The following is a 27,120-nucleotide window of genomic DNA, read 5'->3' as shown; positions in this document are numbered from 1 at the left end:
CATGCAGTATAACCCCCCAGAGGAGCTATTTTTTCACTCAGTCAGTGTATGGAAAGGCTCCAACCCTTTTACACACCACAGTGCTACAGCTTTAACTTTAACAGCTTATTTGTACATCACAAAAGGCTCATGGTCTTTCTCTGTCCATACAAAACATATAAAAACACACATGCATGCAAACAATTGCCTCTCTCGATGCTTCCTTGCTCACCTGTACACTGCGTATGTGTGGTAGTCATTGAGGTTGGTGATCCTTTCCTCCAGCTTGTGGCTGCGCTTGCTCTTTTCTATGCTGAGGTTGAAGAGGTTAATGTAGGCATCCAGTGAGAACTGGTACATGGGATCAATGCGGCCCATGTCGTTTAGGATGAAGAAGAGAATGGAGGCTCGCTGGGCACATGGGCGGTAGGCCTGTGAGGAGCCAGCACTTTAACCAATATACACATACTCTATGCACAAACTGACAAATGCACATGCACCACACACATAGCTTCTTTTAGTTTACAGTAAGTAAAGATTAGGTTTGCAATTTATCATCAGAACCAGTGAAAAGCATCGACCCGATCTGCCCCTATAACTTCATCCGTAAACCCTGACCTCTCGAGCAGAGTCGATCTTGATTTCGGTCTGTTCACTGCTCTCCAGCTGCTCTGAGACCTCAGTGGCCGTCACTTTGGATGTCTGCAGGGTGTTCACCAGCTGCACATCGTCCAGCAATGAGCCAGTCGCCTCATTCAGCAGCCTGGTTTAGTAGATAAAGAAAGACCAAGAAAAACATTTGCAAACACAAATGCATAGGGGGTCAAATACATTCATGATTAAAGTTTATAATTGCATGTTTTAAAAGTCATGTAATTCCTTAGTATATCAAAAAATTATAAATCATATAATTTTGGACAAACGTGCACTCAATCAGTATGTTAATTGTTAAGCGCTCTTCCCCTTGGGAATATTAACATTTGGAATACAAATAAAAACCCATGAGACTTTGAAAAGAAGTGAGTTTCGTTTATGGATTACCTGAAAAAAAAATTCTAGTAAGATTTCCTGACAAAAGAATATTATCTGCTTTTAAACACAAATTACGCACAATTGTAGCAGGAAAATAAGCTGTGTTGATCAGCTGAGTTGTTCTGTTGCTACATTGTTGGTAAGTCATTACTACTGTGCTATTTCTTATCTAAGTGGCCACAAATCTAGCTGTGTTAACCATGCTTCCTGTTTATGTGGCATAATCAGATCACTACAGAAACATAACAATAGTAGTAATATAGTAGTTTCTAGGTAAAATTCAGTGGTCTCCCAGTTTAGTACTTGCTACTGATAAGTGACTAACAGTAATTGACAGGCTAGAGCTACCTGGTTGCTAATTCCTATTACTAGTAGACTATTAGTTACTAAGATTGAAAAAAGAATTTGGGCCTTTAACAAACCTTGACTTCAATACCTTTAATCACTGGTTCTTAGGGAGGCAGGGCTTGCTACTATTATTACTGCTACTCGAAATGTTTTTACAACAAATGCTTGTACTATATTGTTACAGCTAGTATTAGTACTACTACTAGTATTAATAATAGATTGGATATTTCACCTAAACTCAATTTTGTCCACTTTGTGAAGACAATATGTATAAAAAAGCTAAACAACCTGAGGATCTCATCCTCCAGTTCCTGCAAGCTTCTCTTGCCAGACGCAATGCTGATCACCAAGGAGTCCTTCTGTTCTTCTAGATCTGGACGCTCCTTACGCACCACTATTCCCAGCAGTTGGGCTTCCAGTCCCTGCATGCATACACACACACACACACACACACACACACACACACAAACACAAATGCGCACGCATACACACACACACACACACACACACACACACACACACACACACACACATATAATTAGAGAAGTACACAACAGTTAACTAGAGCCAAAGCGTACAAATGACATTAATTCACAGATATACAAGCATACACTAACACATACACACACTCTCTCACACACTCTCTCACACACACACACACACACAGACCTGCTCCTTGACAGCGAAGTTGACTATGGTGGTCTTTGTAGAGATTTCTGGTGTGTAGTGGGGGTTGGACAGTTTGGTGGTGATGTAGAAACAGAACTCTGGACTGTACTCCACCTCCTTATCACCCAGCTTCAACAGCAGCCTGCCGCCTGGTAAAAGCAGATTTCATCAACACCCATTGATTCAGGCAACCCCTCATGTTTGGCTGAAGATTAGCTGAAGGTATTTTAATTTGTGAATTTGTGTGTGTCTGACCTATCCGTGTCAAGGACTTGTTGAGAATTGGATTGAGAGATGGGTCCAACTCCTCCTGGACATTCTGCAGCAAAACAGGATTCCCAAACTGGATGGCATTTTCCAGCACCCGCATGTAGTCTGGCATTTGAAAGTCTATTACTTTGAGACCCTGTACATGTGGACACACATACACGCAAGAGGATGGAAAGAGCAATTTATTATATATACTACATTCTATTAATCAGGTGGTCAGTATATCACAATCTGTTTTACAAGAGAGATCTGAGTACAACTGGAGAAATAGAGCAGAGATAAGGCACACACAGGCATGTGCATACAGCATCAGAAACAATGTACAACAGTATAATGTTCAAAATGAAATTCAAATGTTTAAATTCATACAATGGGATGATACTTTGAAGTGTCAGTGTCATTTGAAGTCCATTCCACTTATATTGTGGAAAGCACCGGAAGGCAGTCTTCCCAAGTGTAGTATTTACTAAAGCTGGCAAGTCGTGGAATTCGGCCTGATGAACAGTTTTAAATTTGGGAACAGAAGTGTTATATATTGATGCAGTTATTTATAAGGAAAAATTTATAAACAAAAAGTGTGTAGTTCTCTTCTTGTTGCTAGTGAGGACCAGCTTACTTTTTTATATACTCATAGTGATGACTACAATATTTATCTCCTGCTGTGGAGGGAAAACAAGCGTTAAGTCATATTAGTTTGGGGAAAACGGGGATGACATACATATATAAACACCTATTAATTATAAATGCATTATAAATTATAAATTACCTTATTTATTGCTTTTGTCTGGCTTTCCATCACTTTTTTAAAAAATATGACCAAAACTTATTGCTTGCTGCAACGTCTGTGATGATGACAAATAAAGACAACCTGCTGTCTGTTTTTCTTCTTTTTCTACTACATTTCTACTAATTTGTTTGTGTCTAAAATACACTGATTGCTGTCCTTGACCTGTTAAAGATTCCTATGCCTACATTTAAATATTGTTCCAGAAATTGAACACTCCAACAGTAAAGACCCAATAAGATTAAAAAAGAATCACAATAAGTTTGGCTGAGTCACAACTTACTCTATTCATCTCCATATTCTTGATCCACTTCAGAGCTTGGCCTTGAGGGTCCACCATCAGTGGCCATCTTGAGAGAAAGGAGAGAAGTTTCATACAGTGAACACAATCAAATCCAAAGTGAACAGAAACAAATCCCAAAGCATTTAACTTAAAAGTCTTAGTGGCCTACAGCTATTAACAAATTAGGTCTATATATGCTGACCGGTTTCCACGGGTGACGATAACTCCGTTCTCAGTAGAGAATGCGTCAGAGGGCAGGCCCTGAATGTTCCACTCCCTCACTGCTGTAGGTTTGGACAGAAAAACTGCAAAACTGAACCCAGGTGTACATGGGATCTCAAAGTCCCGTACCTGAGCAGAGGGCAATGGAGAGCAACAGGAAAAAAGAAAGAAAGAAAAAAAGAATGGGGTAAAAGATGGGGTTTGTTGGAAACACAACCATAAAGTGTCTCAGTTTAACATTTTAAGAGGATACTTCTTTTTCATAACTAGCTAGAAACAGTAGAGGGAGTACAAGTACATGGCAAGCTTTGTTTTTATTTGGTGTGTTTGTGTCTGTGTCTCACCTCCTTCATCCAGATGGCAAGCAGCTCATCCCTGTAGTTGGAAAGGAAGGGTCCCATGTAGGAAAGGAAAGACGCTGCTAGCAAACAGTCTCCCACAAGGTATCCCATGTTCTCTTCAAGACCCTGAAGCATACACACATACAGATTACATAGGTTCTGTATGATCTGTTTTTTCTAAACTGCCCCAAACAAACACCTAAAAGGATGCTGACTTCAAAGGAACAATTTTCACGCCTGAGTGTGTGTGTGTGTGTGTGTGTGTGAATGGCCTACAGCAACTCTCTCCTCCCAGCGGACCCTCTCTCCAGCAAGTCCAGTCACTAGTTTGTCAGCTCGGTCCAGTTTCACCTCCATCTCCTCTGACTTCTTCCTCAAATTCTCCTTCATGGCCAGTTTCTCACTGTGCTGCTTTTTTAGCTCGTCTAGCTTCTCCGCCACCTGCTCTCACACACACACACACACACACACACACACACACACACACACACACACACACACACACACACACAATTATATTGGTCTTGTCATGTGTAAATTGGACTTACAATAATTCTACTGCTGTATTCGTATATAAACTTGATTTGACATGAGCTAATATCCAAACATCTATCAGGTTGGCTGCTAGATGCACTCAGCTCCGCACCTCTCGTAGTTTGTTCTGGGCCTCTGCCAGTGCAGCCTGTTTCTCTGCTAACTGGGACATGGCAGCGTTCAGTTGGGCTCGCTTTGGCTCGACCACTCTGTAGATACTCCCATAAACCTGGAGGAACATTGTACAAATCCATGGGTTTAGTTTTGCTTCCTATTTTCCTGTTTGTATATTTATTTTAACAGATAGGAGTCTCATTGTTTTGTGATTGCTCCTTTGCTGCTGTGCATTAATGCACACAACTCACGGTGGATTTGTGCCAGAATTATCACCACAGTCTACATGCATTAGATTACCAACTATTACTATAAAAAAAAAAAATCAAATCACAAAATGTTTTGTGCAAGCATGTTTGAGATAGTGTGTGTGACAGTGACACCCTCTTACCTCCATGGCTCTGACCCACATGCAGAGGGACTTGGCAGCCAGTGACACTTTGCCAATGATCTCTGGCTGGAAGTCCACCTGTCTGCAGTACTGACCAATCTTCTTCAACACACGGTCTGGGATATTGTCCTTGTCAAAGTGAACTAATGTTTTGATGAAGTTGGATTCACCTGCCAGAAACAGGTTAAGGTCAAATAGGTCAGAAAACCATAAAAGTCTAATTTGTTTTGCCCAGTGGCTCTCAGTTTGACTAGTTTCCTACAAATCATCACTTTCAAAAGAAAAGAGGTGTTTCCTTATTTTGGACTTTGTTGTGTTCTCCCTACATCACAATACCTTTTTAGTGTTATTTATTTTTTGACAACTCTACAGCTTTATGACCAGATAGTGGGAAATGCCAGTTTCCTCTGCACTGCTCTTAATCATGACCACATATTGTGCCTCAGAGAGCTGGAGCCAGGATATAGACAACTTTCACATCATGTGATGGGTGCTCAGCAGAGGGAACTATGAAATGGACTTTGTCAACAATGCCAAAAGTTATCAAATGGAATATAAAAGTTTTATGATCATTTGTTTAATAAATTCTATTTAAGACATGTTTCTACACTGTGATTATCTAAAAAGATTGTGTTTAATTTACCTTTGTTTTATGTGATCTGTTTATGAGTCTCTCTGTTTGCCCCAGTATACTGATGAGGTTTGCACCTTATAAACTGAGAGCTCTGTAGTAAAGTTAATGCCAATTGAAGAGTGAATGGTGTTCCAAAGGGGACTTCTAATATAACATCTGCAATCCCCTTCTTTCCAGTAACATCTTTCCGTTTTCTGTGTAACTATGCACAGTCTCTTCTTGTCTGGTTTTACCTGTCAGTTTTCCCCAGTTACTTTGTTTCTTTTACAAACTCTCCCTTCAACCATCCCTAAATTCTGCACTGTTGCTGTCGCTTACCCAGCTGTCTCTTGGCCTCTGCCCAGGTAGGCTCCTTGCCCAGAAGGGTCATGACAGCCTGCATCACTGTCTCCACCAGTGCTGGGGGACGGCCATATGACTTGATCTCCGTCATGTCCTTTTTATTCAGAGACTCCAGAGCCTACAAGCAAAAAGAGGAAGAAACAGATGTTTGGATGTAAGAAGGCAAAGTATACCACTCACTGAATCATGTTTGATTCAAATTTATACACACAGAAAAAACACTCAAATGTCAAAATGCTTTCATTAGGGTAAAAATAAAGTAGAGCAGTCAAATATACTGAAAAGGCAGGAATCATTACTCATTAAATATCAAGGAAATGAATCAACCTGACATGATGACATAATGAAGAAAAAAGGTTCCCAAAAGATGGAGGGATTTGATTAAAACAGGACAGGAGAGGACAGAGATCTACCTTCATAGCCTCCTCCAGGGCAGGCAGGGCCTCGTCCAGGTCTCTTTGCGCATTGTCAGCCATGGCTTTACACTGTAACTCTTCAGCTCCAATTTTCTCACTGTTAGCACTTACCGCCTCAACACAAACACACACAAACATAAAGCAGTGTGTTACTGACTATTATCTGCCTCTTTTTTTAGTCAACTACCACACACCCTTCCAAACACAAACCACTAGTTTCAACTTTTTCTAATCCAATAGGATGACTGGGTAAGTCAGGTGGATGAGAAGCCTGTAAATACCTTAATCAAACTATTACTTTAAACTACTTAGTAGTGCATGTGAACATTTTTGCAATACTTACCTTCTGCTGCTTGTCAGCCTCTATCTTCTGCTGCACAATGACAGACAGGTACTCTTCACACTGTATCTGGAACTCTGCCACCTGCTTCTTGGCCTCCTCGAGCTCCACAGACATGGCCTCCACCTTCACCCTCGTGTCACTGATCTTGAAAAGGCCGTTACGCAGCTTGCTCACCTGCTCCCCCAGTTCACTGCGTTTCTCTGCCAACAGCCTGGATGGACATACACATACAGACATAGAAAAACACACACACACACACACACACACACACACACACACACACACACACACACACACACACACACACACAATCAGATGACTAAGAAAGTGACTCTGACAGAGAAAGGCATTTTGTAAAATTAAGAGAGACTGACCCACTTATCCACAGAGGAGGTGGTAACTGTAAAGGGAATAACTTTACACTGGAATTAACCAGGTTAGTGTTACACTCCTGCTTGTTCTGGTTTAGCTCGAATTTGATGCATACAGTATAACACCAAAACAACCCCAAGCACCCACACCTCATGTACAGTATTTACACTTATTTACACTATGTGTGCACATAGTGTATGGCCCCCAAAACGCAAATGAAGCATTAGGAGGTATTATGAAAAGAGTGAGGAGAAAGTTAGAAGGTGCCTACTTCTTGTATCCAGACACCAGCTCCAGGTAGTTGGTGGGTGTCACATAATTATGTCTTCTCAGCTCTAGCTTCATCCTTTGGGAGATCTGTGCTACTGACTGGTGTGTAGTCACAAAGATACTGGCAACCTTTGTCTGGATCTGCAACATCATGCAGCATATGTAAACATGTTGATCTGACATTCAAACATTACAAATGCATATTATTGACTATTTATTCACTGATTTAGTGCAGTTCACAGTTAAAGTTAAAGATTATTGTTTTCATTTTGTTTCATCATAAGTTTTTATTCAGTATTACTGCACGTTTTGGAAAGACTTGCTCGACAGTAATATGACCCACTGTTTTAATTCACATTTTAATGGGACTGAAGTGATATCAATCAAAACCAGTCCCGTAGAAAATTATTAGAAAACCCAGTGTGGATGAGGTCGGATTTTAAAGCTTGTACTGTAAATGCAATTTGTGGTAGAGAATGTTTTATAGGCACAGACATTCTAGCTGTTAATGTGGAAAATTGAAAAACAGAGCACTCTGACCCTGTTCAGTCATTTTCAGGTTCCATCCTTGCCCCTCTATCTTTCTAATTTAAAGGCTGACACCATAGTCACATAAAGCAAACCTTACAGATGTTGGGAGAAAATGTGTGTTTATGTGTGTGTGTATGCCTCACCCCTTCCAAGGATCCCAGCTCCAGTCCATCCAAGTACCTCTCAGCTACTTCCAGCAGAGCATCTTTGGGCCACTCACAGAACCAGTCAATTGTAGTGCAGTTTACAAGTGCTGGGTACTGGAGAATGCGGTTCCTGTTGGCAAACAGCTATTTATGAATTTTATTCATATACAATTTGTTGATATAATGATCCTTATTAAAGCCTTGTGGACGCAGGGCCAGTAAACTAGAGGAGGTACATTTGACAGACCACTGAAGAGAATAATGAAGCCATTATGCTTAAGAATAGATTTTTTCCTCTAAGGCTAAAATGGATGTGTAAATATGACTGGCTAGTTTTAAGCAGTATGACACAGAAGGTTTTATAGAACCTTCTACAGTTAAGTCCAGCAGTGTATGCTCCAGACCTACAGTGTGAGCCTGTGAGTTTAGCTGGTTAATTGGTGTAGTGCTCCCTGAGTTCTGGCAGTGTGATATGAATCCTGCTGGCAGCTAGTGGTGAGAGGGCCAGGATGCCTCGTCACACAGAGAATGGTGATTAGTTCTGGGTGAAGGTGCCTGCCAGCCCAATTAGCACCATCATGTGTGACCACTACCCTGTGCCACTAATTACAACCAGGCCATCAATGCTTGAGGGGGAAGACATGTTTTGTGAAAAGAAATGTGTGTGTGTGACAGAAAATGTGTGTCTATCTGTGCGCTTACTACGTCTGCGTGTGTGTGCAGACAGCTGACACTCTCTGTCACAGTATCCACACCGTTTGCAATTACAGTGACTCTCAGGTCCTCGTTACAGAATCCAAGTTACTAAACCTCATTTGTCAATCAGCCATTAACACACTGTTTCATGGTAAAGCATGACTCACTGTCCCCAGTGTAATTGTGAGGAATAGGGAATAGTGACCCTGTCAAGGATGACCAGTAGTTTATTTTATATTTATTTACAAGCTCTCTGACTAAACTTTAGTAGCAGATAGATGCAAGAGTTTGTTTCTTCGTTATTGAAGACACTGGTGTAAAAGTCAAAAACGTGCAGCACAAATATCAATATAAAATAATGGCAGACATCCGTATTGTTATAGAAACTTCCATAGACTACTGGTCATTATATTGGCACTACTGTGAAGGCCAGTTTTTAATTTTGTATAAAATGAAATGAAATGAAAAGGGCTCTTCATCCTATAAGAACTGCAATGTGATTTATTCTGTCCTAATTTCCATAAACTTGTGTGTGGAAAACCAGAGCAAACAGGATTCTCAAAGAGAGGAGAGGAGAAAAAAGAGGAGGGGGGAATATATTGCGGAAAAAGGATATATTATAGGACACAGTGTGTGCTGCAGGAAACAGTATCAGTATTCACCTGAAGGGCTCTCCCACTGGGCTCATACAGAGAACTATGTGCAGGTTGTTCCTGACTCGCTCTATCAGGTAGCTGAACAAGGAGTCAGGAGTCTCCACCACCTTGTCTTTCCTGGCAGACTCTGACAGAGCATTGCATACCTGCAATCAGAGTTACATGGTATGAGGATTGGAATAAGGTTTTAACTGACTTGAGATGTATTTAAATATAAACTTCAATGACCTATAGATACATGATTGTGACAACATGAGTTTAACACACAACCAATTCATTCCAAATGGTTTAAACCAAATTCATATAGTAAATGGGTAAAACCTCAGCCTTGTGTTGCCTGTTGACTTCATAAAATAAAATAAATACACACTATGCAAATAGACATGACAAATAAAGATAGATGTACAATACAGACCTCAACAAACTCATCCTGCTTGTAGAGATTAGGCACCTCTCCAGAGCTCAGGATGTTATTGATGTCCTCTAGGAATGATTCATCTACGATCTGGGTGTCATTGAACATGAAGACAGTGGGCTTGTTGTCCACACCAGCCAAACGGTACAGCTTCTTGATGTCTGAAAGTAAGGAGAGAAAAACCACCTATTGAACTGTAGCTGAGTGAAGAACTGACTGCACAGAGGTTATTCATCAAAGATTAAATTCAGGTGAATCAACCAGGAGCTAAATATACTTCACACTGAATATTAAGAACATACAGTATGTGAGTCCATGGTTGTTCTAATCTTTCCATCTTAGTTTTGAACTTTCCTTGTTTTAATTTCCAGACAATAGAGTTACTTCCAAAGTGGAACTTGTTGGATACAGTCAGGCTTTCCCTTTCTGAAACATCTGTGCATGTCATATTAATGTGCTTGATCTCACCTTCTCGAAACTCCTGTTTGCGATACTGCTTGGTGACTTCCACTTGAAAAACCTTGTACTCACAGATGTAGGTGGCCATTTTAGAAAGGCTCTGTCTACCAGAGCCTCCAACACCAACCAGCAGCATGTTGCCCCTGAGCTGACTGATCACACGTACTACACGGGTTACTGTGGAGGAAACACAAACATATTACCCATAAAATAACTTTGATCTGAAACCCTTTATTGACAGTATTCTTAGAATTGCTATCTGTGTGGTTTTTACAACTGACATGGGTTCTTACAAAAAGGCTGTCAAATGTGTTCACATCAGCTTGACAAATTGTTAACGTTGCTAAAACATTATCATTTTGCATGTGACAAAATCTATAGTCATACATTTTTTCCCACTACCATATAACAGTGTGCAAACCAACACTACACACAAACTAGTGTCAGCCCATGTTGTTTCTATAGTAATGCACTACTATTGATTTGCAGTGGTGTGTGGCACACTGACAGCAGTGTACAGAGCAGAGCCTGGTGCCGAGAGGGTGCTGCCTGGGGCCTTTTTTCTTTCAGCTGCAGGGCGACTTTTAGCTGCGCCCCATGCTGTGTTTTTTAGAGGATTTTAAAACTGCGCCTGAATCATAAGACACTGAAGATACCAGAGAGCAGAGAGCAGCAGATGAGGGCCTCTTATACTGATTGTTTTAATGCGCTGGTTTGACTGGACAGAATGTGATGAATTGACACTGTGTGTTGATTCATCAGGGGAATTTTGTGCACAGTGCATCCATTTAAATTCGTGTGTGTGTTGTGTACTGAGACGCACTGTGTTCAATGGCGTCTCTGAAGAGCACCAGGCTCATGGGCACAAGGCCAGGTGTCAGGTTGTAGTCTTCCAGTTGGGTTTCCATGAACTTCTTCAGAGCCTTAATGTCCAGTAGGTCCTCATACACACGAGACTCACTCAGGAAGTCACCTGACACACACACACACACACACACACACACACACACACACACACACACACACACACAAATATTTCATAATGTTTAAACCACTGCCCATTAACAATCAATTTAATTATCTGTAAATACGTCTGTAGGTATTTTTACACTGTTAACACTTTTTTTTTTACACAGCCATGCTGACACTGTGACAATGGCATGCTGTGTGCAAGTACTGTATGTATGTGTACAGTACTAAATGTACCAAATATTGGCGGTTGTTTGTTGGGGCAGATGTTGTGGTACGTGAGATCAAAGAGTGAGCCCAGTTTCTCCCCCATCAAAGCAATAAAAGCCTCCATGTCACTGTGATCTACAAGCCGGTCTGAGAACACTCTGAAATGAGAAACAGAGCATAGGCAATAGATATTATCCCGTATACAGAACAAGCTTTGACAAGTGTAGAATAAAGAAGAAAACCATTCGACAACTGAATATACAGTGTTGTAGGCTTCAGATAACAGATAATGATACATTAAAACACTGTCACTATGAGGTTGGAGCTATCGTAAATATGCTACTTGACTATGAGAAGGTTCAATATTTGGTGAAAAACATGTTACCTGAAGCACTCATGGATCCACAGTCTGGTGATGTTGTTTTTGGTATCATGGAATTCTGGATGCGCTCTTAACAGACCCTGAAACACCTAGCAAGGATTGAACAGGAAAAAAAAGACTCATCAAGTCATATAACATTTTAATTAAACAGTGTGAGGCTTAGTGTAGAGAGCTTTCCTAAGCTGCACTTCCTGTTGAATTTTCTTGAAAACATATTTTAGGTGGTGTATGTGCTGATATATATGTGTGTGTATATATATATATATACATATATATATATCAAACTAACCAATCTACAGTATATGTGTTCTTGTGTACCTTGGAGATGTCCCTGAGGTTGAAGAGGTAGTGTATCTTGGCTGGAGTGGGAAGAAAACGAGCTGTAATGGCATAATACAGTTCTAACGTGGCCTGAGTCAGAATCTCTCCAATGGGCTTCACCTCCTCTTTAAACTCCTGTAGCTTCTGGTTGATCATGGTGCTGTAGATCCGCCTGATCTGGGACTCCTGCATGCAGAGAGGATGGGCTTCTTCAAGTTATGTACATCCCGTAAATCTTATAGCCATGTCAATAAGATACCAAAATTTCAGAGTTTTAGTGGTCAAGAGAAAAAAAAAAGGCAGAATGGGTATTTTCTAAAGTGTGTAACAATTCCATTTCAAGTTGTCCACTTCACAAATTCAAGAGGCGAGGCAACTGAAATGTCAAGGGTTTACTTCCTGAATACGGTATGGCCCAAGAGAGTTTCAAGAGCAAATATTTTGCTCTTTTGTGAGTGGAGAGAGGGAAAATAAATAAAAGCAGAAATCAACAGGACAGAGCTGGGCAAATGGAATATGTAAGATGGAGCAGGAAAGGTTGAAAGGAGCGCAACAACAGAGATAAAAAATGCCAGGTAATTGAAAAAGACTGAAAGGAGACAAAAGGTGATCTGGAGAGGGAGTGAACAATAAGTGGAGAGAGTGAGAAAAGTACAAATAAGCCAAATAAAACAAAACAAGGCAACCAAACAAAAGATTTAACAAAGAGAAAGGAGACAGATGGGAGGGGGTTGTTAGCAGGTGGAGAACATTTGCAGGCAGCCTTTCAGTCAATCATATCTCCTGGGTTCTGGGTATGAGAGAGTGCAGTTTTGCAGTAGTTATAATTATCATCACAGCTATAATCATAATCAGGGTAATTCCAGTGTGGCGAAACAAAAAAGCATTTGTCAAATGGTGATAGAAGATGAAAAAACATCTGCCAGGTAGAGGATTACCCAGATCCACCTGGCTGAAATGCACAGTAACAGTTGGATGACAGAAGAAGGAAAGACACAGATAAAATGAACAACAGAAGTTGCTAAACTGAGTGCGAATCTCTTTTACTTAGATGAGAAAAAGTAAAAATGACACAATTTATGAATCCTGGGTATTTTCATTTCATTGCTGATTAATTTGTCAAAATTTTTGTTGCATATTTGATTTATGTCAGTGCCTGTTTTAGTAAAAAATATGTTCATTAGTATGATTTTGTGGTAAAGGATAAACATCAGACAGGAAAAGAGGAGAGGCGAGGACTTACATTAGGAAAAGTCATATTGATGAGGTTGAATCGACTCTGCAAGCGGCCAGAGATGTGAGTCCTCCCTCCACCAGGGGGCCCCATGGATGCCAGCAAGAACATGTCCTAACAAAGCAGACACACACGAACAGCAAACACAACAGAAAATGGTGAAAAGTAAAAAATACCTATCGAATGAAACATATTGCACATGTAAAGCTCTTGTCCCACAGATTGAAAGACAAAGTTAACTATGAGGTAATTGTGGAAGAGGCACTACGAAGGCAGAAAAATGATAATGTCTTAAACTCACATACACCAAAGTACAGACCTCACTCCCACCCTGACCTGAATGCCCTGTCTCACCTTGACAAACTTCAGGGTCTGTTTCTGGCGGTCATACCAGAAGCCGTAGTCGAGCCAAAGGCGCAGCAGCTCCAGTGGTGGCTGGGAGCCAAAAAGATCATGGGCTGGCATGTTGAGGTCATCCAGGAAGCATAGCAGGTGTTTCCCACCTGCTGGCACAAACACGCCTTTGGTTCTCTTTTCTATTCGGCTCTCGATGATGGCCTGGATGTTATTAGATGTGGTCTGGACAGTGGTGGAAACACAGAGAAACACAGAAACACAAAGATGAAATGGTATGTTTCACTGTGTACCATGTCTCATCAACAATGTGAAAGTAAAATTTTCAAATGAAAACAACAGAAGAAAGACGTTTATTGTATAACATGTGGATGCCTAGATGTGTACTTGTGTATTTGTGTAAATGATTTCAGGTGAGAATGGCTGTTGCTGGGAGTTAGGTGATAATAGTAAGGACGTTTGGGTCGGGGGCAGAGCCAGGGGGCAGGGGGCATGGTGACAATGGTAATGGTGGTAAAGGTGGAGGGTGATGAGTGCCTCCATCATCCCAGGCTCACTGATAGCCCTTTATCAGAGCTGCCGTGATTCAGTCCAATTGCAGTGCCATGGATCAGGGTGTTACTTTTATTATAATTGTAGTAAAGCCGAGATGGAGGCCATTAAGAGCCACAACACGGTTGGATGGAGGCAGATGCTCTCTCAAACACACTGAAACTGCACTTGTATGTCACTGTATCTCATGCTGTGAGCGAGGGTGGGCCATCCAAAGTTATGTAGGTGAGCCTGTTCCTGTAAATGTAGTATCTATAGATCATACCCAATGACAGCATGTGTCATGACATTCAATATATAAATTCACATAATGGTAATGATATACCATCTCTCTCTTTAATGAGACAAAGCCAAGGGATAGAAATGTCTGCCACAGCAAGACAAACCAGGTATATTCCAATTTTAACATTATATACTGTATATGTTGTAGAATGTGTTTTGCCTTTTTGCTAATATTGCAGCTTATGTTCAACAGCAAATCAAATGCAATATGGCAAAATAACAGTGTTGAAAATGTGGTGCCATGTTGTGTCAAGTGTACATAAGAGAATAGCTCAGGGAAATGTCCAGCCCCCGGGCCCTTAGCTTTCAGTAAATGTGGCCCCCTGAACAACATACTTGAATAGCCCAGACTTACACTGTCCCTGGTACCAAATACACATATTTACTGTTTACTATATACTCTTTTAACAACCCTCACGGACTACAGTACAGTAATTCAATATTCATTAAACCTAATATTAACCCCTGTGTTAATCATAAAATAAAAGCCAAAAAAAACTAAGCACCCGACAAAATTATCTTTCTTTCCAACAATTCTTTCATTCCTAATACAAACTGGTTTCTATAAGGCTAGAGGAACATGAACACAGAGCTGGCATACACAGGCCATGCAAAGACACCAACCTGTGAAGACATGTTGACGGTGAGGGCAGTCCACTTGTTATCCAAGCCCTGCAGGACACTCTGGGCCACTGAGGTTTTACCAGTGCCCACTGGCCCTGTGAGCAGCACTGGGTACTGACCCAACACCAGAGCCTTAACCAGGAAATTGTAGCGAATTGTGTCCACTGTAGGAACCATAATCTTATAGAATGGAGCACTGCAGGAGAGGGAATAGGGAGAGATATACATTGTAGTTGTTATGTAGTACTTATTCAGTTCCAAAAGTAACTGAACTGGCAGAGAGTGAAATACATAAAACCACATCCACACACTCACATATATGTGTACAAGAGCTAATGCCAGGTACATAAGACCACCTGGTTTCCTACCTGGCATTGTAGCGCCAGCCCTTTGGTAGCTTATCTTCAAAGAAAGCCCAGGTTTTGTTTTTGGTGTCCACAAAGTATTCATAAATGGTGTCCTGAAAGAGTTTACACAAAAGGTTCAGTGAATGTTGGTGCCTGCTAAGACAGATTCATACAGTCACATTACAGTATTATGCCTGTGGTGCATTTAAAATGCGTACATCAACTCAACCAAGGGTTGCCATTCTAAAACCATGTGCACATCATTCATATATATTTAAATGTTAGTGTAATGATTGTTGAAAAACAGTTTGTTGTGTTTGGCTTAGGGTTTGATTTGACACAAAACAGGACTTTTTAAACACTCATGGTATCAAGCAAAAATGATGCTCAACAGAGGACCTTGTTGGGGAAATTGCCATCCATCTCGCGTAGGAAGTTGTCCATCTTCTTGCGCCCATCTTCATCAACAGAGGCACAAACAGACCAGATAAGGCTGAAGATGAACCAGAGCTCCACCAACCTACCCAGGTTTTCTGTGTCTGAAGTGTTAACCTGGAGAAAGGGAGAAAACCACAATTACATTGTTTTCACAATGGGGAGGCTTAAGCAATAATGTTAGCCTTTGTTTTCAGATTTCAGACATTCTAATGTAATGAGGTGGAGTTGCATCATTTATAGCTTAATTTCAGTCACAAATCTTAAAACTTTATTTGTCATACCCCGTTGCTGGATGTGGCCAGGGAGTCATAGAGGCGGCAGAGAGACATTACTGCATTAAGCTCAGTGATGGGGATCAGCTCCTTACAGTGACTCTTCTTAAAGTTCAGTGTGCTGTCCATATGTTTGTCAAACAAACGCTTTAAATGTTCCCCTTCAGCCTGTGGAGAAATACAGAGAGCAATGGAGGGAGATGAAAGAGAGCGGTTACCAGAAAATAAGAGAATAAAATGGCCGTCATTCTTCCTCTAATACATTTGTTCTTTAATGAAACAGGGCTTAGATGTCAGCACAAGCAAATTTTTTTGAAAGGCCTAAGGTTTCTGAATTTCAAAAGAAATACACAGAACTCCAAAAATGTATATAAATTGATCCAAATATGCTGTCAATGCCTGAAGGCAATAAGTTATTATGACTGAGTCCATTGTACCTTGTGACGCTTGTCCAGCCAGGACTGAACAAAAGGTTTCCAACCCAGATCAATGTAATCGTTGTAGACCATCCCACAGCGAGACACTGTGGCTGGAGAGGCCATTGCCAGGTTCTCCACTTCAAACAACAGAGACACCTATGACAAAGAAATGTACATATAGTTTCTCTGTCGTGATAATTTTACAGTGTATTGTTGACTAGAATTAAGTAATATATGGTAATTAATAACATTTTGTTTTGCTATTAGTTGATTTATCATAATCAATCTTGTATCAAACCAGATTACTGCCTTAGAGCAGTTGTTTGCAGACTGAATGCTGACATTAATTTAAAGAAAACAGCGATTAACTTACAATAGTTTTTTGATCATGCACATTAATGGTTATTGTCAGGATTGTCTAGTTGTCCAATTCTAACTATGTTGAAAACATATGAATTCCAATGTAATACCTTACACAACAAGTACATGTTTATGTTTTTTTTCATGTTAAAGGATTTTCAATGGAAAGCATGTTCATATGTAGGATATGTGTCATATGTGTAAATAATGGTGGCTGAATTTCATTTAGCTGCTTCAGTTTCAGGGTTTTGCCATTGTACATGCACCTGACAGTCACATTGTCATGACATACTGGGACACTACAATTAAATTGAGCCACTGTCAATGTTTTTCCTACCATGACAATTAAAACTGAATTAAGGGCCCATCTGTCAGGTTTTCAATTCCGACCTCACCTGTTCAGGCATGGATATTCTCTCTCCATTGATGAGTGTGAGCACCTTGTTGTCATCCATAACAGAGTTCATACTCTCTATCCACAGTGTGTCAACAGGTCCATCAAACACAATCCACTTCTCATCTGGTTTCTCATCTAAAGAACAGAGAGGTGGTGCAACATGTGACAGAAAAAGTGAAGCAACATATAAATATATTATATATAACATTGTTCATACTGTAACAAAGATTTTACTAACAATTTTAAAGTAGTAGGATTAACTTTTCTATGCAATGCTTTGCCTTTTCATTAAAACATTCCAAATTATTCAAACAATATATATAAAAAAAATGACATTCAACCTGAAGATGAACTTGGATAAAATAAGTATTGTGCATGAATGGATGCTCTATAAGATAATATAAAATTGGAAGAATCATCACTGCCTACTGTGTTCACCTATACTACGTGTAATGTCAACAGCAACATTGTTTTTGTCTCAGCACCTGCGCAGGCTGATCTCATGAGAGAAGATAGCACTCCATCAGTCCACTCATTGGTGGACAGTTCATTTTCTCCATATAGTTCTCCCAGACTCATTGCTTTGGGGTTCAGAGGATACTCCTGTTGTGCCACAAGGACCAAGACATAAAAGAGAAGATGAGATGATAAAAAGATGACACAAAGTGCATTATAAGGGGAGATCATGATTACTGAAGACGATAACACACAAGGATAACACGTGAGAACAGCATTGTTTTCACCAAACATCTGCATGTTTTTACTGATTACATATACATATACTATATACAGATACATTTTTAGCCCCTGAATTGGTTTGGCTTTCGACTAAATGGTTGTGATACATTAAGTTGAGGAATTCACAAACACATAAATCAAATGTAGTTACATCTAAATAACTTTTTGTGTACTAGTTTTAGTGTATGAAAGCCAGCAACACATAAGTGAGGTGATGTTACGTTGTTAAGTTTGAAAGATAAGTACAAGTCTTTAGCATGTTTGCTATCACTTTGGTTAAGAAAGTTTGATTTCCTTAATCATCTAATATGTGACTCTCACAAATGTATTGGTGTTCAGTGTATAATTTCATTGGCATACTCTGCTTCAAGCTCTATCCAGTGAAATCCTAGAAACGGAGGTAGGGAGTCAATCTTTGAATAGGCTTATCTTGATACTGCAGTTAGCTTTCCTTTTCACAAGTAGTTTCAGCATGTTTCTCATGTCTATGTGTGTGTGTGTGTGTGTGTGTGTGTGTGTGTGTGTGTGTGTGTGTCTCTGTTTCAATACATGTGTTTGCATGAACATGTGGGTGGGACAGAATCAGGAAAAGAAGGCTCAGTGGAGTCAGGGAATAGAGAGGAACAGAAAGCCGGATAATGAGAACCAGGAGCAGCAGAGGCTGACACGAGGAGAGACACAAGAAAAACATTATGCAAAGAGCACTGAGGAAAAAAAAGAGAGCATGAGGTAAAAATAGAGTGAAATAATTAGGAAGACAGCAAGAGCAGTAAGTAGAAAACATGACTGTGTCTGTTTTACTGGAAGAGATAAACTCGTGTCCCCTTTTAAAGAAATAAGCAGTACTGGTGAACTGTACATGCTCAGCAAACCAGTCACTTAATGTTTGTTTGGCTCTGGGTGCAAAGAGGCAGAATGAAATGACCCCTCTCAAGAATGTTATTTATTTAAAACAATACAGTTTAATGTAAATATCTCATTATGGAGGCTGATATTATTTGTCAGTTTGTGCAAATCTGAAATATAACCCTCAAAGTGAGACCTCAGCAGTATTAGCCAATAAATCATAGTGCATTATTTTCCATCTGCACCCACCTGGACCAGCTGGAAGCCAGGCACTCCCTTATGGTGCAGAGCAGTGAGGGCGCTCTGCAGAGTCCTCCAGGTAACACTCTTAGCGCTGCCTGTCTTGCCTACCAGCATGGATGAGTGTCGAGAGTTTTTGGTCTCATAAAGTTGGATGACTTTGGTTATGGTAAAAGGAGTCACCTGCAAACCCCTCAGACGAAGCTCCGCCTCTATGGCCTCCCTCAACTGCAACAAAATGATAGAAAAAGACACACAGGTAGTTAGTGATAGGGATACCCTGAGTGGCATTATAAAATATACAAATTTATGATATAATGACAATGATGAACCAGGTTTAAGCAAAGATCAATATTTACAGTACTGTGCAAAAGTCTTTGTCGCTTAAGATGTTCAGATTCTTATCCATCATTCAATACCACCAGGGAGCCTTTTCATAACTGACTGATTCATTCTACAGCAGGACTGGGCAACAAGGCAAGGCAACAAGGCAATCAAGGCAACAAGAAGAACAAAGACTCCTGCAACAGATGGTCTGACCCTCACAGAGTCCTCATGAAACCAGTCTGGGATTACATGACAAGACAGAAGATACTGAAAGATGAACTACATCCACAGAAGATGTTTGGAACAACCTATATGCCAAGTATGTTGAAAAACTGTGTGCAAGTATTGCGAATTGGCATTATTTTAAATGCAGTGATCACTAGATTTAGGTTTTTTGTTTGTTTGCTCCATCTCTATACTCCAGTGCCGTGCTGAGAGCATACAAACACACATACACAGGGGCATAACTGCAGCTGAACTCTAATTCGTTTGGCATCTACTTGCACGGATAAGGAATAACCTTCTTGTCATTTTGCAGAAAAAAGAAAAAAAGGGAACATTGTCATAGAGTCAGAGCAAACCTTACAAAAACACTTGCTCTCTGCAGGAATGCTGATTTCAACTAGATCAATTTACCTTGCCATAATCTATGATGGGTGTCTCCACAGCTGGGAACAAGTCCTGGGTGATCCCATTGAACAGTGGCAGGTCAGTAGAGGTCAACTTAGCAATGTTCATGTCCTTCATGGCCATTAACAGGATCTGAGGATCGAGAGAGACAAGGAGACAGTTGTTTGATACACTTAGTTCAATAAAAAAATATTGGCCCTGGTTCCCCTAGGATTTAGCTTGACTAGATAGACAGCATGCCAAAACAGAAATTACAGTGCAGCTCGGGTTTGCATTCTAGCATTATGGTAACTCTAAGAGATGCCAACTTGATTTGACTAACTCAGACTGCTGAAGCTTCACATTAGCTTCACATAAACTAGGATCCCATTAGGAAGGGATGTCTTAATGGTCATTATGAACAGGTGGCAAGATTACAACAAGCAAAACCTGTTTGTGTTCATACAACACAGACTTGAACCTAGCTTTAATACCGATAATTTCTTTAACTTTACTTATTGTCTGTACTTTAATTTCTTTGTAGAAGTTAGTGAACATCTATTCTATGTTTATCTATTCTATGTCCATGTATTCTATTCTCTAGTCTATGTTTTGTTTTTTAAGGGATCTACCATAATAAGCTCTCAAGTCCTCAAACCCATTTTCTGTGTGAAACAGTGTGAGACAAAGAGAAATAGGACCAAAAGGGAGATAGAGAGAAAGACCTACTTCTTCATCAGGAACTTTGGGGCAAAAGCGCCTCTTCTTTCCAGCATAACGAAGCAAGGATGTGAGAGCACGCAGGCCAAAATCATAGTGATCCTGTTGAGACAGCTGCTGCACTGCCAGGGAGTACAGGGTGAATACCTTCTTAGCCAGGAGCTATGAGAACAAAGATAGAGACAGGGATAAAGCAACAAAAAGACAGAGACAGAAAAGCAAGAAACAAAGGAGGAGGAGAGGGGGAGGAGGACGAATGTCATCTTAAATAGGATTAAAATTTGCAGTATAAACCAGAGGATGACATACAGGGCAGTGTGCCAGTAAACTATGTTGCTGAACATAAATCCATCATTTCCCATTCCCTGCCTCAGTGGGCTTTAAAGACATGCCTCAAATTACACATCTGATCAGCCAGCTTGAAGCAAAAGAGAAGTATGTGTTTTACATTGGTCTGGTCTGTCTGTGCAGTCTTCATGTTGCAGGGAAACTAGGACAACACTAGTACGACGCTGCGTCCAATCAAGTTGTCCCAGCCTGCTGGCAGGTTTAGTGTCTATGTGTGTATATACTGTATATCTACTGTACATTCAATAGAAAATAAAGAATTTTTACAGCAAATGGCTTTTACAGTAATCGACTGTGTTCTGAACAATACTTATTTATATGTTACATTCTTTTTGCAATTTCAACAGTTCAAACTTCATCCTCACATCATTAACATAATTAAGTTATGAGCCATTTTGAAAATGTCTGTACATATTAAATCTGCAACCTCAGAAAGGATGATTCATTTACAGAACTCTGGTCTGCACCTTATGACTTATGTTACTACAGCTGATAAAATCTATATAAAAATAAATCAATAGTGATCTATGGTCAAAGGGTAAAAATGAAAAGTTTACAAACCTCATGTTTTATATATTGCTATCTATATAACAGATTCAGAGCTTGAAAAATACATACATTTTACCAACTTGGAAACAGAAATACACACCACAGTATTCCACTCACATCAGGAGTTGTTTCACTCTTAATCTGTTGCTGTTTGCACTGCTGCTTGGTTAACACTTCTCATTCTCTATCTGGCACATAATTACGGATCCTATTGGGATCCAGCATGGCAAGAGAACGATTCAGCCTAATATTTGTGTGTGTCTCTTTGTCTGTGAAAGGCAGCAGTGTAGGATTTTGATAAACTCTCCAAGGAGCAAAATAGGTGTCCATGTTCAAGTGTAAGACATGAATAAGGATATTAAACACACCATCTAGGAAGCACATACACCATCATGAAGCTCTTCTTATCTAATGCATACCAACTCTGTTATCCCCCTAACAATTAACACTCATAGACTGTACATAGTATAATGAAGCTGCAAGAGCAGAGTCAGCAGTAATTCAGCTACAACTCTGGTCCCAGAGAATCATGTGATGGTGGTACTCGTGACACGCACTAAACACACAGTAATGCTCTGACACCCTGGCCCCGCCTGAGCTCTTCACATAAAAGACGCGGTGGATTTTTCTATGTTTAGAAATCATTGCATATTCAGAACTGATTCAGCCACTACACAGACAAGGCCTTGTTACTGAGAAGTGAGATTTCTCATAGTTGCACAGAGTAATGCAATATTACCATGTTCCTGAATAAATTTAACAATTCAGTTCATCTTTCTTTAAGTAGTAGTACCTTGCAGTTGTTGAAGCCCTCTCCAAACAGTATGATTTCAGCAATTAGAGTAGAGTCTGGCACCACCATGGAGATTGGTCTGAACATGGACTTAAGGTTGTCTGGAAGCTCAGTACGACCAGCGTAACCTATAAGATATTACAATTACAATTTCATGACAGAAAAATTTCAAAACATCAATTTAAAATGTCTCAAATTGTTTCAGCAACGTAATCCACTCTGTCTCTATATGTCCTCTGTATGATTCAAATGTCAATTCTTCCACCAAGATATGGCAACATAAAATGGAGTGTACGCATTTACACATTTGTGTTGACTTACCGGGATTCATGGTGATAAAGATGCCACATGACCACACCAGACGTATGTGCTGTCCATCAAAAAGGAACTTGGACAGTCCAGCTGAGAGGGCAGATAAGATGGAGAGGATTTGCTGGGCCACCACCGACAACACCTCGATGTTAATACGGTTGAACTCGTCGAAGCATCCCCATGCTCCTGTCTGTTCAGGGTGGACACAATGAAATACATACTTATTTAAATGTTGAATTACACAGAGAGACGCAGTGGGAAATATCCAAAATTTTGGTTGACTTCATCGTCATCACACTCCCCCTCCTCCGTACCTGTGCCAGACCAGAGTACATGCGTCCCATGGATTTGTAGTCAAGTCCTTCAGAGCAGTTGACTACAATGACATACATGCCTAGGGCTTTGCCTAAGTCTTTTACTGTCTCTGTCTTTCCAGTACCAGCTGGGCCTTTAGGAGAGCCCCCTCGGTGGAGATGGAGTGCTGTGGTCAGGGTCATGTAACACCTGTAACATGTAACAAAGTCAAACTGTGAGAATTATATATATGTAGGGTTTGGTCATGAATTGTTTGTGTGATACTTAACGTTGATATAACAATTAATTAATTAACTAATTGATTGATATGTAGATGCATATGTTAATTAGTGCACTTATTGACTGGATGATTGATTGTGACCTGTCAGTAAGCGGAGTAATGACGAGGCGCCCAGAGTTGCCCAGGTACTCATAGCCATACTTGAAACACGTGTTGGTCTGTCGGATTATGCAATTATTCACATCCTGTTATGAGAACAAACAAAACATTAAAAATGGACAAGCGGGTATTTTTATTGGCCTTCTGCAAAACTGATCTCTTGCTGTCATTAGACAGGTCAGCAAACTGAGTGGAAGAGAGAAATGCTGTTAATATGGAAAATTTGAAACACAGAGAGAATATAGGTTAATGGAGAAGTATTGAGTATATATAAAAACATTATAGCTAAAATTATGCATGAATGATGCATGAAATTGTGGCTTTACAAAAATGCTATCATTTCCTTTTTCTTCATACAATCTCTGTCTGTTGTTTTTACTTGCTTACTCTCAGAGCATACCTTCTCCCAGTATAGTCGCAGCTGGCAGAGCCACTCAAAGGCATTGACATCATTGCAGCCTGCCTTGGCCAGCTTGTCAATCACATCCCGAGCATGAACCTCCACTGTGACCAGTGCTACAATCTTCAGACGCAGGACTTTGGACAGGTTGCCACGGATGGTCTCTGAATAGCAGCGAAGCATGTTAACCTGAGGAACAAAGACAGTTACAGCAAAGGGTCAAGAGTTTGTTGAAGCCTGTCAATTCTTATCATCATTATGTTGCCTATCCTTGCTGCCAAAAAGGCTGACACATTGATTGTAACATATCAAGGCTAACTGAATCACAAAACATTGAATACACATAAAATCTACACCGTAACACACACACGACGCAAGAGAAACATTTCAGATACCTAGAATCACACAAACACTGAATACAGAACTTTAAGCTTGCTGTATGGAGACATACTGTTGCGTAAACAAATCATGAGTGAATTCACAGAAAAAAAATTTCAATGTCCTATTTTCACACAGGTTAATAAAAGATTAGTTTAAAAAGTCAATCAAACCTGTTTCTTCTTCAGGGACTTAAGGGAGGACTTGTCAGCTCTCTCTTTGCTGGTAATGAGCGATTTTGTGACATCAGTAGTCCACTGGATCTGACTGGCTGTGACCAGCATCTAAAACGGGAAGAATACACATTTAAGAAAAATGAATGCTTGAATTCAGGGAATCCACTAGCTTTTTTTAAAGCCTATTTTTACATTGAAATACTACTGTTTCGAACTTTATTAGACATCAGGCTATACAGGGAGAAAAGGGGAAAGAGCAATTAGTTTTCAACTAAAATAAATAAAAAAAAAAAAAAAAAAAGAAACCCATTTGCATTGCCTTAAAATGCAGCTTATTTTTATGACCATCAGAGACAATCAAAAATATATCACTGCATCAGTGTCAGTCAACATTCACGATGGGTGAAGATGCAAAAGCAGGAAAGACAATTAAAGAGGGAAAAAAAAGATAAATGTACCTGTCCTGGCCAGTCTCTGACCCATTTGTCTCTCTGTGATGTCATCTTCTTCAGAGCTGCAAGGCAGTCCCTCAGACAATCCTTCAGTGTGTTACGCATGGCCTTCTCAACATCACACAGCCAAACCTACAGTCACACAAAACAAAATGGTGCTAACTTTCCACCATTCTCCACCATAAAGCTATATTATATTCATTATCACCAGTATTATTGTGACTTCACTCAGATTCATCATTATTAACACCTTTATCACCATGATCACAATCATCATCATCATCATTACTGCTGTACCTCCACAGGTTTGCTCAGTTGCACTGACGGGAGGAACGCAATATACTCCCCATCAGCAGAGAACATCCCAATGGCGTCTTGTTTGATGCCCACCTATAGAAGACACACATACACAGTGGCAGCATTCTGTATGTACTGGTCCATTCAAATCTACATCCATTTAATCTGAAAACAGCTGTTTAAACATGGAAATAAATGTAGTCATATGTTATCTAATAAGAGCAAGATGAATGCTACAAAATAAGATTGCACCAGTCACTTAGCAAAAGAGTCAGTCATAAAAAAAGGTTTCATATTCTTGAATCATGGCTGGTGAACCAGTGGAGTGCTCACATTACAGTATTATTTCTGTTATATGATATGCATAAATAAAATATCAGGTTTTTTGATGGTGTTTTGTGTGCATTGCTGCATATTGTAGAACGTCAGCTAAAGTAAGTAATGAAAAATGTCAGGTTTAGTCATCTCATCATAACCAAAATGGCCTTAAGTTACTCTTTCACAGAAGTGTAGCAGTGGCTACTGAGTGTGTGTGTGCCTTTGATTATCAAGTTTTCCTGCCTTTTCAATGCGCAAGCTCTTGATGTTGTCGAAACACTTCTTCATGTGGGGTTGCATGGCTTGTGGGTTCTGTGACTGCCCAAGGATCTCCAACATGTCATCATTGGACAGGAAGTAGAATCTTGGGAATATCTGCCTCTTGGTCTCCAGGTACATATCCAAAGCCTTCTGGATGTCCTCCAGTTTGTTGCTCATCTCTGACAACTTCTCCAGCATGCCTGGAGGACAGAGAGGGGAAGCTGACTGTAGGCCTCACTAAATTCTAAATATTGTTTTTATTCATTTATTTACAATAACAAGACATTTATTCATGTGGACTTCATCATCACAATTATTTTTCTTAACTCACAACATCCTTCTAAATTATTCTTTAACCACGTGATTTTCCTGTTGAAATATGAGACACATTTCAAAATAGCTGTACACCTATCACAAAACTAATTTCACAAAATACAGCTGACATACAACACAAGTCTTTAAGGCTGATTGTACAAATGGGTGATCAGGTAATAGACCTAATTTTATATTAGTCATATTCTTTTGTTCTCAAAGGGCACGTTTGTATTGGCTGTGAGGAGCAGCGTGGCCTCTGAAGTTTCGTTACATGAGTACGTTTGTAGTTTATAGTCTAGATCCAGGGTGGGGATGTGCTATGTGTTATTTTTCCTTGTGTGCGTCTTTATGATAGATGGATGGATGGATGGATGGATGGATGGATGGATAGATGGACAGATGGATAGATAGATAGATAGATAGATAGATAGATAGATAGATAGATAGATAGATAGATAGATAGATAGATAGATAGATAGATAGATAGATAGATAGATAGATAGATAGATACTTTATTTATCCCCTGGGGGAAATTCATGGCCAAGTAAGTAATTCTGTCGAGTGTTTTTTTTTTTTTAGCTCTGCTGTTCAAGTGTTCAGTAATTCTCTAGCTTGATGGTTAAAACTGCATCATGCTCAATAATTCATGTTGTTGCTGTTACAACAACAATTTAGTGTAGGCAAAGTTGTATGCATCAGACTTTGTATGTTAAAGTTCTGAGCAATGTTGTCACCACAAGGTGGCTCCTTATTCCTGGGAGCAGCTTGCTCTTGTTAAAGGCATTGCTATTTCTGTGCAGTGAGCTCCTGGCACAGAAATGCCTGTCACTGCAGAGATTCTTTATTTATTTATAGATTATAAGATTCCTATTCCAGTTATTCATCACTTATGTAAGTCTTGCTGGTATTATTTGTAGTATTACTACTATACTAGCCTGT

The 27,120-nt window shown here is 39.9% G+C and overlaps 1 protein-coding gene across 1 annotated transcript in view; it reads right to left on the bottom strand.

The window, feature by feature from the left end:
- The window catches only part of dnah2 (dynein, axonemal, heavy chain 2), a 61,900-nt gene that overhangs the window by 14,120 nt on the left and 20,660 nt on the right, over window positions 1-27,120 (bottom strand). The window contains exons 31-74 of the mRNA XM_056369853.1: window positions 25,849-26,066; window positions 25,288-25,380; window positions 24,997-25,122; window positions 24,536-24,646; window positions 23,985-24,173; window positions 23,567-23,670; window positions 23,205-23,394; window positions 22,900-23,080; window positions 22,579-22,706; window positions 20,898-21,050; window positions 20,196-20,321; window positions 19,242-19,460; window positions 17,894-18,011; window positions 17,407-17,543; window positions 16,670-16,807; window positions 16,242-16,400; window positions 15,922-16,074; window positions 15,544-15,635; window positions 15,176-15,371; window positions 13,718-13,942; window positions 13,373-13,477; window positions 12,127-12,315; window positions 11,812-11,897; window positions 11,454-11,584; window positions 11,071-11,220; window positions 10,257-10,424; window positions 9,789-9,949; window positions 9,380-9,519; window positions 8,019-8,151; window positions 7,346-7,485; window positions 6,703-6,913; window positions 6,357-6,473; window positions 5,920-6,061; window positions 4,968-5,137; window positions 4,575-4,691; window positions 4,205-4,369; window positions 3,932-4,054; window positions 3,568-3,716; window positions 3,366-3,432; window positions 2,284-2,434; window positions 2,029-2,177; window positions 1,648-1,781; window positions 598-742; window positions 212-411 (exon numbers count right to left, since the gene is read on the bottom strand). Coding sequence (XP_056225828.1) covers window positions 212-411; window positions 598-742; window positions 1,648-1,781; window positions 2,029-2,177; window positions 2,284-2,434; window positions 3,366-3,432; window positions 3,568-3,716; window positions 3,932-4,054; window positions 4,205-4,369; window positions 4,575-4,691; window positions 4,968-5,137; window positions 5,920-6,061; window positions 6,357-6,473; window positions 6,703-6,913; window positions 7,346-7,485; window positions 8,019-8,151; window positions 9,380-9,519; window positions 9,789-9,949; window positions 10,257-10,424; window positions 11,071-11,220; window positions 11,454-11,584; window positions 11,812-11,897; window positions 12,127-12,315; window positions 13,373-13,477; window positions 13,718-13,942; window positions 15,176-15,371; window positions 15,544-15,635; window positions 15,922-16,074; window positions 16,242-16,400; window positions 16,670-16,807; window positions 17,407-17,543; window positions 17,894-18,011; window positions 19,242-19,460; window positions 20,196-20,321; window positions 20,898-21,050; window positions 22,579-22,706; window positions 22,900-23,080; window positions 23,205-23,394; window positions 23,567-23,670; window positions 23,985-24,173; window positions 24,536-24,646; window positions 24,997-25,122; window positions 25,288-25,380; window positions 25,849-26,066 — 6,499 coding nt within the window. The remainder of the gene's footprint in view (window positions 1-211; window positions 412-597; window positions 743-1,647; window positions 1,782-2,028; window positions 2,178-2,283; window positions 2,435-3,365; window positions 3,433-3,567; window positions 3,717-3,931; window positions 4,055-4,204; window positions 4,370-4,574; window positions 4,692-4,967; window positions 5,138-5,919; window positions 6,062-6,356; window positions 6,474-6,702; window positions 6,914-7,345; window positions 7,486-8,018; window positions 8,152-9,379; window positions 9,520-9,788; window positions 9,950-10,256; window positions 10,425-11,070; window positions 11,221-11,453; window positions 11,585-11,811; window positions 11,898-12,126; window positions 12,316-13,372; window positions 13,478-13,717; window positions 13,943-15,175; window positions 15,372-15,543; window positions 15,636-15,921; window positions 16,075-16,241; window positions 16,401-16,669; window positions 16,808-17,406; window positions 17,544-17,893; window positions 18,012-19,241; window positions 19,461-20,195; window positions 20,322-20,897; window positions 21,051-22,578; window positions 22,707-22,899; window positions 23,081-23,204; window positions 23,395-23,566; window positions 23,671-23,984; window positions 24,174-24,535; window positions 24,647-24,996; window positions 25,123-25,287; window positions 25,381-25,848; window positions 26,067-27,120) is intronic.

Source organism: Seriola aureovittata, chromosome 23 (assembly GCF_021018895.1).
Source record: "Seriola aureovittata isolate HTS-2021-v1 ecotype China chromosome 23, ASM2101889v1, whole genome shotgun sequence".
Classification (NCBI taxonomy): domain Eukaryota; kingdom Metazoa; phylum Chordata; class Actinopteri; order Carangiformes; family Carangidae; genus Seriola; species Seriola aureovittata.
The sequence above is the reverse complement of the archived record's forward strand: the minus strand, read 5'-3'. Positions and strand labels throughout refer to the sequence as shown.